Here is a 12,019-nt window from a genome sequence, read left to right on the forward strand (position 1 = left end):
CTTGCAAGCGCGGCGGGATGCCCCACAAGCTCGGGGGATAGCGGGGAGGCGGAACGCCGCCACCCCGTTATTCCCCGACCTGATCTGGAGGCTGGGGGGGGAGAAGCAAGCTTGCTTCTCGCCCCACCAGCCCCACAAACTCAGGGGACAGCGGGGCAAGCTGTCCCTGAAGGCAGAAGAGGGAGACGGAGCGCTCTGTCTCCCTCTTCTAGCTTGGGGATGGCTGCGCAAACCTGGGGGGGGGGAATAAAATTTTTTCCCTTGATTTCCCCCCAAAAAAACTAGGTGCGTCCTATGGGCCGGTGCGTCCTATAGGGTGAAAAATACGGTATATTCCATACTTGCAGGGTTCAAATAAAAACAAAATCCTTCTCAAGCTGCCAGGCAGCCTCCCTTCCTGCCCCCATTGACTGCTACACATGGGCTTGACTGAGGTGTAGCCCTGGCTGCCATAGAGGTGGCCTTCTTAAAGGGGCGTTCGTGCAAGGCAATCCCTTGCAGATCTTCTCAAGGGGCCCCTCCAAGCCCTACCAGGCAATGCTGGGAATTGAACCTGGTACCTTCTGCATTCAAAGCAGCTGTCCTACCACTGAGCGAGAGCCCTTCCCCTTTCATTAGGGGTTTTGCATAAATGGTGGCTTTCGAGGTGGGGCTTGAAGAAAGATCGCAGGCCAGCATTGGCCTGTTCCCATTCCTTAGCGCATCTAACTTTCTCCGTTTTGCTTCCAGACCTTCCAAAGGCCCAGATGAAGGACGCCACATGCAATTCCACGGCCATGCCATACAAAGACAGCCAGCATCTTCTGGTTGTGGTATACAGCACCGTCTTTATCATAGGCATCCCAACCAACTGCTTAACTGCCTTCTTGACGCTCATTCAGATTCGCAAGGGAACCATCGCTGCCGTCTACCTCTTCGGCCTCTCCCTTTGCGAACTGATGTACCTGTGCACCCTCCCTCTTTGGATCCTGTACGTGCAAAACGGTCGCGATTGGAAGCTGGGGGACCTATCTTGCCAGGTGACCGGATACATCTTTTTCTGCAACATCTACATTAGCATTCTATTACTGTGTTGCATCTCCATCGACCGCTATGTGGCGGTCGTGTACGCGCTGGAAAGTAGAGGGATACGGCGCCAGAGGACAGCTGCGATAGTCACCACCTCCCTCTTTGTCACGGTTGCTGTGATCTATTGCCCCGTTTTTTTCCAGGAAGAAATACAGCAAACGAACAGCAAGATCTGCTTTGAAACGCCGCTCAACCGCCGTATAGCCTTTTACAACGTGGCACGGTTCTTTGTGGGCTTCCTCCTTCCATTCACTCTGCTCCTTTTCATGAACTACCGGATCTTCCGGTGTATCAAGAGCAGCTGCAGCCTCAGCCCACCCCAGAAAACAAAAGTGAAGCACCTGGCAATTGCCATCATTGCCATATTCCTGGTCTGCTTCGCCCCTTACCATGTGGTGCTCCTCATCAGGTCCGGAGTCTATTTTCTCCGCCCAGCGGAGAGCTGCAGTTTCGAGAGAGGCGTCTACACGATCTCTGTAGTGTTCCTCTGCTTCTCCACCGCCAACAGTGTGGCCGACCCCTTCCTCTACGTACTGGCTAGCGAGAACGCCAGGCGTGAAATTTGCCGGGCTTTCGCGGCGTGTGGGATTCAGCTGTCCAGCGGCTCCAAGACGGACAGCAGCAAGGCCGACGATTCCCAAAGGCCGCCGAAGGAGACAGGAAATAAAGAGGACAGGTAGCACCACCTCCTCTGCAAGACTTGTGTGTTAAAAAGCAAGTGGGTGGGAGGCAACGCCTTCATCTTCCCCTTGTGTCACTTGGGCTGACTCACAACTTGCCCACTTTGGGGGATAAGCACTGCCCAGTGCACAGTGCGGTCTCGTTTGCATTGTGCGCGATGAATAGCCCTTTCAGCAAATCCTGGCTGTTTTGCATATCAGGATGATGTCATGATGTCGTAACTTGCAGCTGAATCTGGGGAATGCTTGTTGATGCACCAGTGAAGGACCCCACAACACTGGGAGACCCTGCTGGTGAGGAAGATGGCGTCGCTTGTGCATGGTTTATTATTTATTGTCCCCTGTACCAAGAGGAAAGGGTTGGATTACAGCAGTTCAAGAGAATTCTAAATGCAGAGAGGAAACTATTGCATTACCTCTTTGGGATATCCTTTTTTGTGTGCGATATTGGACCTTGTACAAAAACTCACAAGTTTGTATCTTGAATAAACGACCCACTTCATCACTGCATGCTCCACGTCTAATGTTCACAACAAACACTGCACGGAAAGCATGAGGCTCTCTCTCTCTGCATGTGGGGTTTAATTGGGGGGGCAATCACACTGTAGCAGGCATGGCCAAACGTGGCCCTCCAGCTGTTTTAGGAGTTTCCATCATCCCTGACCACTGGTCCTGTTAGCTAGGGGTGATGGGAGTTGTAGTCCCAAAAGAGCCGGAGGGTCAAGTTTGGCCACCACTGCACTAGAGCAACTGTTTCACACAGTTGTTGATGGTGTCGTCATTTAAGATGTCCATGTCTGCATGGCAAGATCCTTGTTCTGGCTCCCAGTTGCCAAAGAACAAGGAGGATTCTTTCCAAAGACTTTAATGTTTAGATTGCTGCAGTTACATATGCAGATAGCAGGTATCAGGCAATACATATAATCAATCCTAAACACAGCTGCTCTACCTGCCAAAGTGTTGATTTGACACTGTTACCCCTCTTTGCTATCCTATATACAGGAATAGGGCAGGCAAACTTAGATATATAAATAAGTTTGTAGAGAGAGGCTCTGTAGAGCCTATCGCCTTCCCTCCCTCCCGCCTCATGGCTTTCAAAATTAACCTTTATATCATTGCATTTTGTACATTTTCCAGTTCTAATTATACTCATTACAAAATGGCTCAAAATTTCTCATTACAAGTCTTTAGACAACCCTGGTAGTGATGTTAATTGCTTACAATAATCTTTCCGATATCATAAATTTACTCCAGTCCTTTTGGAATACTTAATCATGCTGGTTTCGGATTTTTCCTGTCAGCTTCGCCAGTTCTGCAAAGTCCATCATCTTCATCTGCCACTCTTCTTTCGTTGGGACTTCTTGTTTGCATTTTTGGGCTAAAAGAATTCTTGTTGCAGTTGTTGCATACATAAGCTGTCTTTTATCTTCCCTCAGAATCTCTTCACCCACTATACCCAGTAAAAAGGCTTCTGGTTTTTTAACAAAAGTATTTTTAAACATTTTCTTTAACTCATTATAAAGCATTTCCCAGAAAGCCTTTACCTCTTTGCAAGTCCACCACATGTGGTAGAAGATACCTTCCCTTTCTTTACATTTCCAACACTCATTAGTTCTTGTCTTGTACATTTTAGCCAGTTTGTTGTTGTGTCAGACTCTTCGTGACCCCATGGACCAGAGCACACCAGGCACTCCTGTCTTCCACTGTCCAACCATCTCGTCCTCTGTCATCCCCTTCTCCTTGTGCCCTCCATCTTTCCCAACATCAGGGTCTTTTCCAGGGAGTCTTCTCTTCTCATGAAGTGGCCAAAGTATTGGAGCCTCAGCTTCAGGATCTGTCCTTCCAGTGAGCACTCAGGGCTGATTTCCTCCAGAATGGATAGGTTTGATCTTCTTGCAGTCCATAGGACTCTCAAGAGTCTCCTCCAGAACCATAATTCAAAAGCATCAATTCTTCGGCGATCAGCCTTCTTTATGGTCCAGCTCTCACTTTCATACATCACTACTGGGAAAACCATAGCTTTAACTATACGGACCTTTGTTGGCAAGGTGATGTCTCTGCAGTTTAGCTGGTGTTAAATACCATCATTTTCATAACATTTAGGGCAGGCAAACAGTGAGCATTCCTGCAATTTCTCACCTAGGTGAAAGGGAAAGTGTCTCTGCCTCCCCAGAGGCTGTCAGGGCTGGCAGAACATTCCCCTGTGGAAAGGCAGAGTGGCTCCCAGCATCTTATGGTGCTGGGGTGGGCGCCATGGGCAGGAACCATGGAAGCATCAGAGGGAGACCCCGACGGCTGTGGAGAGGGAGATGGGGAGCTGGAGAGGGAAGCAGGGGACACAACTCTCATCGCACAGACAGTCCTTGGCAAACCCACCATCTAAATTGTCCCGACTCGACCAGCCCACGATGATAATCATGGTGGTGGTGGTGATGATTAATTACATTTGTATACCGTCCTATACCCGCAGTTCTCAGGACGGTTACGACACAATCTAAAAACACAAAATACATAATGAAAACAAAAGCAACCCAGTAAAAACCACTGACCATAGACAGAGCAGGCATTATTTGTGCAAAGCTTCCCAGTGTGGGCAATGGCATTGTTGGCAGCCTTCACGTGGCCCCTGAGACTGGCAGCCGTCAAGTCACAATTCCAGTCGCCTGGCTGCTAGTTCTGGATTAGAAAGAATGGAAGTTTCTAATTCATTTACTTGTCTGAGGTGCAGTGTGTGGTTACAATCACTAGAGGGCAGAAAAGGCTAGGCTATTTCAGCAGCTGAAGGGAGAAAAAAATCAACAGTTTAACCACTCACCTTAGTATAAAGGCAAAGGTAAAGGGACCCCTGACCATTAGGTCCAGTCGTGACCAACACTGGGTTGCGGCGCTCATCTCGCTTTATTGGCCGAGGGAGCCGGCGTACAGCTTCCGGGTCATGTGGCCAGCATGACTAAGCCGCTTCTGGCGAACCAGAGCAGCGCACGGAAACGCTGTTTACCTTCCCGCTGAAGCGGTACCTATTTATCTACTTGCACTTTGATGTGCTTTCGAACTGCTAGGTTGGCAGGAGCAGGGACCGAACAACAGGAGCTCACCCCATCGCAGGGATTTGAACCGCCGACCTTCTGATCGGCAAGTTCTAGGCTCTGGTTTAACCCACAGCGCCACCCGTGTCCCTCACCTTAGTATAGTCGTATCTAGAAACATAGAATTACAGAGTTGGAAGGGATCCAGGGGTCATCTAGTCCAGCCCCCTGAAATGCAGGAATCTCAGCTAAAGCACCCATGAAAGATGGCCCTCCAACATCTGCTTAAAAACCTCCAAGGAAAGAGAGTCTGTCACCTTTCATGGGATTCCGTTCCACTGTCAAACAACTCCTACTGTCAGAAGGTTTTTCCTGATGTTTAGTCAGAATCTCCATTCTTGTAACTTGAAGCCATTGGTTTGAGTTCTGGGCATGGGGACAGTTATTTTTTTGCTTGTTTACTTAAATTGCTTCTTTCTTTTTTGCTTGCTTGCTTACTTAAACGACTTCCCACAAAATATCTCAAAGTGATCTCATAGTCAAAACAACCAGCAATTAAAAGAGTTGCACATATATAAAAAAAGCAATTAAAAACAATTTCAAATCCAGTACAGAGGCAGACTGGAATAAAGATGTGCGCTTAAAAGGCTTGTTGAAACAGGAATGAAAAGGATTTCCAAAGGGGAGGTGCCACCATGCTGAAGGCCTTGGGTCTATGCCCACTCCCAGGCTTCTGCCACCCGAGGCGGCTGCCTCACTCTTGTCTAATGGTAGGGTCGGCCCAGCAGTAATACTTCTTCCATTGTTCTCAGTGTAGCCATTCATAACTTGTTTTTAAATATGTCCTTTCTGTCTGGCCCTTTCAAGGCGTCAAGAGTGATGTTCATAACCTTCCCCTTCTTAGATTTCTATCCCAAGAACAACCCTCGAAGGCAGGCTGAGAGAGGCCTAGGTTCGGCCAGTAAGCTTCACAATTCCGTGGGGAGCCAAACTCCCCGGTTTTAGTTAGCAACACGCTAAGTGCTGCACCGCAGAGGCAGGCAAGGATTTACGCAGGCAAAAATGGCAGGTTCCAACAAGTGACTGGCGGGAGTGGGGAATCAAAAGAATGACACTAGATATATAATATGAGACCCAGCTGCAACTGTCACAAAGCAGGCTGGATGTTAAAGTAGGAAAGGGAAGGGGGGGATGATTATGTGATTTATTTTATTTCTATGCCACTTTTCATGCAAATAAGTCCCGGAGTCGTTTGCAAACAATACATAATAAGAACATGTCAGAACATAGCAGAACATCACAAATACATCATAAATCATATTTTGTTGGGTGTGATGGAAAAAGAGACCCAGTCTGCTCATTGCAACAATCTTGAAGAGCTGCTTTGCAGACAGAATTAGGTTCCTGTTTTTAAAATACCAACCAGAAATCTCAGGTTGCAGCAAGGCATGCTAGGTGAAGCAGCCTTTGAAAAACCAAGAGCTACCAGCATCCAGATTAGAGAGCCAGTGTGGTGTAGTGGTTAAGAGCAGTGGACTCATAATCTGGGGAACCAGGTTCGCGTCTCCGCTCCTCCACATGCAGCTGCTGGGTGACCTTGGGCCAGTCACACTTCTTTGAAGTCTCTCAGCCCCACTCACCTCACAGAGTGTTTGTTGTGGGGGAGGAAGGGATAGGAGAATGTTAGCCGCTTTGAGACTCCTTCGGGTAGTGATAAAGCGGGATCTCAAGTCCAAAAGTCTTCTCCTCTTCTTCTACATCTTCTGTGGGAAACGGCATGCATTTTGTTTGCCTCACCAGAGAGGTGCATGCTCTGGTTATCTCCCACTTGGACTACTGCAACGTGCTCTATGTGGGGCTACCTTTGAAGGTGACCCGGAAACTACAACTAATTCAGAATGCGGCAGCTAGACTGGTGACTGGGAGCGGCCACCGAGACCACATAACACCGGTCTTGAAAGACCTACATTGGCTCCCAGTACGTTTCCAAGCACAATTCAAAGTGTTGGTGCTGACCTTTAAAGCCCTAAACAGCCTCGGCCCAGTATACCTGAAGGAGCGTCTCCACCCCCATCGCTCTGCCCGGACACTGAGGTCCAGCACTGAGGGCCTTCTGGCAGTTTCCTCACTGCGAGAAGCCAAGTTACAGGGAACCAGGCAGAGGGCCTTCTCGGTAGTGGCGCCCTCCCTGTGGAATGCCCTCCCACCAGATGTCAAAGAGAACAACTACCAGACTTTTAGAAGACATCTGAAGGCAGCCCTGTTTAGGGAAGCTTTTAATGTTTGATGCATTACTGTATTTTAATATTCTGTTGGAAGCTGCCCAGAGTGGCTAGGGAAGCCCAGCCAGATGGGCGGGGTATAAATAATAAAATATTATTATTATTATTATTATTATTATTATTATTATTATTATTATTATTATTATTATTATGTACTGAGTTGAATAGGATCCAAACTGCAGCAGTCTGATTGGTCCTAGAACAATAGGATCCAAATTGCAGCAGTCTGATTGGTCCTAGAACAATAGGATTCAGAATGCAGCAGTCTGATTGGTCCAAGAACAATGCAGCAGTATCACCCAATACACCCAACCACCCAATCATGCTCCAGATATAAGTGAATCCACAGCCTGATTTGCTTACAGTAGAATTCCAGAATTAACCAATCATGTGCAGCCCATTGTGTAAATAATGTATATAAAGCAGATACTTTGAGGGGACATTCATTCATTCCTCCTCACCACTATGAGCAGAATAAAGAGCATGAAATCACTTTGCGACTCTGAGTATATTTCAGTTATTATTATTATTACAAGCAAAGGAGGCAGGCAAGGGTGAGGTTCATGGTCCAGACAAAGAAATAAAAACAATGTTTCTTGGGACCAAAGGAGAGGAAGAGAGAAGACACATGTCAGCTGGAGGGAGGAAGCAAAGACCAAAGAATGCAGGGCTAGACTGGCTATGCTGAAAAGCCAGCCAGGAAGGTCTCCTTGTTAGGGAGTACATATGGCAGGAAGTGGGCTGTGATTGGCTCTTTTATCAGTCACCTGACTCCTGGGGCTCAGAAAGGTTGGTCAGAGCATGAAACTCCTGCAGCTCCAACCTCTGACCAGTGGTGGCAGCAGGGAGCAGAGAATCCTCAGCAGGGCTGAAAGGCAGCTGCTCCAAGCTCATGACTCACTTGCAAGATCTGCAAAAAGTTTCCTACAGATCCGGTGGCCTGGAGGAGGAGGCCGGAAGCATTACGTGTTTCCGTTAGCAAACGTGCAAGAGGAAACGAAGGTTGCAGCTCCCGCTAGAGCTATGGGCAAATCTCGAGGAAGTGTCCCTGCCATCTTGAAGTCAGGACACAGAAGGAAAAAGGGTTGAGGAGGGAAGAGGAAGTCAAGCAAATTCAGGCGCTGGTTCTAAAAGGCTGTGTACACATATTTTATTCCAGAAGAGAGAGAAATGGATGGGGGAAAGCAATTGGAGGGGTGGAAGATTCACAGCACGCCACCTTCCTTTAAATTGTTCACTAGCCCTTTGTGGAAGGGCTTTCAGAAACCCTTGAGAGCTGCTGTTATTAAACAGTACTGAGTACTGTTGTTTAGTCGTTTAGTTGTGTCTGACTCTTCGTGACCCCATGGACCAGAGCACGCCAGGCACTCCTGTCTTCCACTGCCTCCCGCAGTTTGGTCAAACTCATGCTGGTAGCTTCGAGAACACTATCCAACCATCTCGTCCTCTGCTGTCCCCTTCTCCTTGTGCCCTCCATCTTTCCCAACATCAGGGTCTTTTCCAGGGAGTCTTCTCTTCTCATGAGGTGGCCAAAGTAGTGGAGCCTCAGCTTCAGGATCTGTCCTTCCAGTGAGCACTCAGGGCTGATTTCCTTCAGAATGGAGAGGTTTGATCTTCTTGCAGTCCATGGGACTCTCAAGAGTCTCCTCCAGCACCATAATCCAAAAGCATCAATTCTTCGGCGATCAGCCTTCTTTATGGTCCAGCTCTCACTTCCATACATCACTACTGGAATACTGAGCTAGAGGGACCATTTTTCTGATTCAGGCTATGTTCACATTACCACTGTGCTCTCGTCGCTGGTGTTTGAAACTGTGTGTAGGGATTATAACTGGCAGGGCTGTGCCCTAGCCTGCACCTTAATGGGGAGACCGCACAAGGCAATTGATTGTCTGTGTGAATAAGGTTACATCCTCACCAGACCTTTAGAGTGCATGGCTTACCTGACTCCCCCCACCCCCCCACCCCGCAATCCACACTCATGCAAAGAAACCTTGGAACTGCAGTTTGTTAAAGGCACTGGGAAGCGTCGCCTGTACGAGGGGTAACCATTCAGGCTTCCCACAGGCACCTGGTTGGTTACTGGAAGGAGAGGATGCTGGGACAGATGCTCCACTGCCCCCATCCAGCAGGCTTGCCTTATGCTCTTAAAACCACAGTTCCCAGGATTCTGTTGGAGAGTCATGCGTTTTGCATGCATGGTGTGTGGATGTGATCTAAAAGTCATGATTACCAATGAATATCATTTATCCATTTTGCACGAAGGCATTTCTTGCCTGGTTTGTCTTTGTTTTGTCTCCAACCCTTTTGGCTTAGGTCGAGTGACAATGACACAGAGCCTCCGAGCAAATAAGACTTGCAGCCCCCACCATTCTTGGCTTGCCCAAAAACTTTTTATTTGCACTTAGGCAGCTCAAGGTCCTCTCTGTTGTGTCTCTCCTAGTAGTTGGGCCCTTTGTCTAACCCTGCTGTTCAGAAATCCCTCTCTGTGTATGTGTTTTGCTTCTACAACAATTCTCCTTTCTTCATTTTCTCTTTCCAGGCTCCAGCCCTGCCTTCCCCCCCCCCCCCACCACCACCACCCAGCTCCTTGCTTGCCTTGCCTATAAAGATCCTTGTTCTGCAGGAAACTGCAGCTTTGCTACTGCTTCTCTGGCTGCATTTCACTCCTTTCTCCTTTGCCGCCTGGAGCAAACCTGCCTTCTTCCCCTTCCCCCTCTCCTGATCACTGAAAGGCAGGCAGGCAGCCAGCAACAGTGAGGAGCACCCGAGGCTTTTAGCAGAGCTCAACACAGCGGATTGGCAAAGGTGCAAAAACAGGCTAGGCGAGCTGGAAAGCAAGAGAGAGGAAACAAAAAAACGGCAAAGAGGGAAGGTGTCAGGAATAGCTGGATATGATGTTTGCCAGAAGTGCCTTACTAAAAAGGTTGCCTGTTATATTTGCAGAACCGTCCTGGGCCCAAATAGGTAGGGCTGCCCTCTCCCTCCCCACCACAGGGGTCAGTTTGGCAGTGCTGCCAAGCTGTACAGCTTGAGCAAAATGGAAAAACCTTGCAGAGTAGCCAGCCCCACTGCTCGCCAGGATTGGTGTTGTTTTTAATTACATTTACATCCCACCTTTCCCTCCAGGGAGCTCAGGGTGGTGAACATGCCTCTCCCTCTCCCTATGTTATCCTCACAACAACCCTGTGAGGTAGGTTAGACTGAGAGACTGGGACTGGCCCAAGGCCACCCAGTCTCCTAGGTCTTCGTCCAACACCCTAATCCAGAGCTTTCCAAACTGTGTGTCGCGACACGTTACGTGTGTCGGCTGCAGCGTGTAGATGTGTCGTGCAAACGCTCCCTGCGCTCCTCCCGGGGCTGGAAAGGGGTTAGTTTAACCTTTGGTTTGCTAGTAAGACTGAATTACTGTGTCGTGAAATGACACGTGTCTAAAAAGTGTGTCAGTGACATGAAGCGTTTGGAAAGCTCTGCCCTAATCACTACACCCCCACTGGTTCTTGCCAGTGTCTGTGAACGGAGCTCACCTCTCAATAATTTGCTGCCTCATTTCCAGAGCTTCAATAGTAGTTTTGAATCAGAGGTTTGAAAGCAGCACATCAGTCATAGGCACCCATGTGCCTGGAAATGCCTTCTCTGGCACCTTGGACGGCCTTTCTACCTCTGAAACTGGGCTTGGGGGGGGGGAAGCATTCTCTTGTATTCCTGACTATCAGAGGTAGCAGGCCTTTGAATATCAGCTGTTGGGAGTCACAAGTGGGGCAAGAGTGCAGTACAGTGGTACCTCAGGTTACAGACGCTTCAGGTTACAGACTCCGCTAACCCAAAAATAGTACCTCAGGTTAAGAACTTTGCTTCAGGACGAGAACAGAAATCGTGCGGCGGCGGCAGCGGGAGGCCCCATTAGCTAAAGTGGTACCTCAGGTTAAGAACAGTTTCAGGTTAAGAACGGACCTCCAGAACGAATTAAGTTCTTAACCTAAGGTACCACTGTATCTCAGATGGATGCCAATAATATCCTGATTTGCTTCCAGGATGTTACCACTCTCCCCATTAAATGATTCATTCATCCCACACTTTTCACTGTGTTCCTCCCTCACTTTCCTAACCACGAAAAGTCTTGCTTCTTTTGAAAGTGGACTTGTAGGACTGATGTTGTTGTTTAGTCGTTTAGTCGTGTCCGACTCTTTGTGACCCCATGGACCAGAGCACGCCAGGCACTCCTGTCTTCCACTGCCTCCCGCAGTTTGGTCAAACTCATGCTGGTAGCTTCGAGAACACTGTCCAACCATCTTGTCCTCTGTCGTCCCCTTCTCCTTGTGCCCTCAATCTTTCCCAACATCAGGGTCTTTTCCAGGGAGTCTTCTCTTCTCATGAGGTGGCCAAAGTATTGGAGCCTCAGCTTCATGATCTGTCCTTCCAGTGAGCACTCAGGGCTGATTTCCTTAAGAATGGATGGCACTAGGGTGTCTTGTGGCACTAGGGTGCCTTTATTCTACTAACCCAGTTTAATTGCATGAACCTAAATTTCTGGTGAGGGGATGCGGGTGGTGCTGTGGTCTAAACCACAGAGCCTCTTGGGCTTGCCAATCGGTCGGTGGTCCGAATCCCTGTGACAGGGTGAGCTCCCGTTGCTCGGTCCCTGCTCCTGCCAACCTAGCAGTTCGAAAGCACGTCAAAATGCAAGTAGGTACCACTCCGGCGGGAAGGTAAACGGCGTTTCCGTGTGCTCCTCTGGTTTTGCCAGAAGTGGCTTAGTCATGCTGGCCACATGACCCCGAAAATGTCTGCAGACAAACGCCGGCTCGAGATGAGCGCGCCACAACCCTAAGTCGTCTGCGACTGGACCTAACGGTCAGGGGTACCTTTACCTTTACCTTTAAAGTTCTGGTATGCGCTTGAATACCTCCAGCAAAATACTGGCAGTCTGGAGGTGACCTAAAACATTGCAGCCATTTTCTTC

The 12,019-nt window shown here is 48.7% G+C and overlaps 1 protein-coding gene and 1 long non-coding RNA gene across 4 annotated transcripts in view; one reads left to right on the top strand and one right to left on the bottom strand.

Annotated features, from left to right (window-relative positions):
• Positions 1-2,258, top strand: part of GPR132 (G protein-coupled receptor 132) — a 28,208-nt gene extending 25,950 nt beyond the window's left edge. For all 3 annotated transcript variants that reach the window (XM_081193931.1, XM_081193930.1, XM_081193929.1), the window contains one exon: positions 730-2,258. In XM_081193931.1, coding sequence (XP_081050057.1) covers positions 747-1,748 — 1,002 coding nt within the window. In that variant the 5' untranslated portion in view covers positions 730-746 and the 3' untranslated portion in view covers positions 1,749-2,258. The remainder of the gene's footprint in view (positions 1-729) is intronic.
• Positions 1-12,019, bottom strand: part of LOC308587571 — a 199,878-nt gene that overhangs the window by 61,008 nt on the left and 126,851 nt on the right. The gene's annotated exons all lie outside the window — the stretch shown is intronic.

This window comes from Podarcis bocagei (assembly GCF_964188305.1).
Source record: "Podarcis bocagei genome assembly, chromosome: 1".
Lineage (NCBI taxonomy): Eukaryota > Metazoa > Chordata > Lepidosauria > Squamata > Lacertidae > Podarcis > Podarcis bocagei.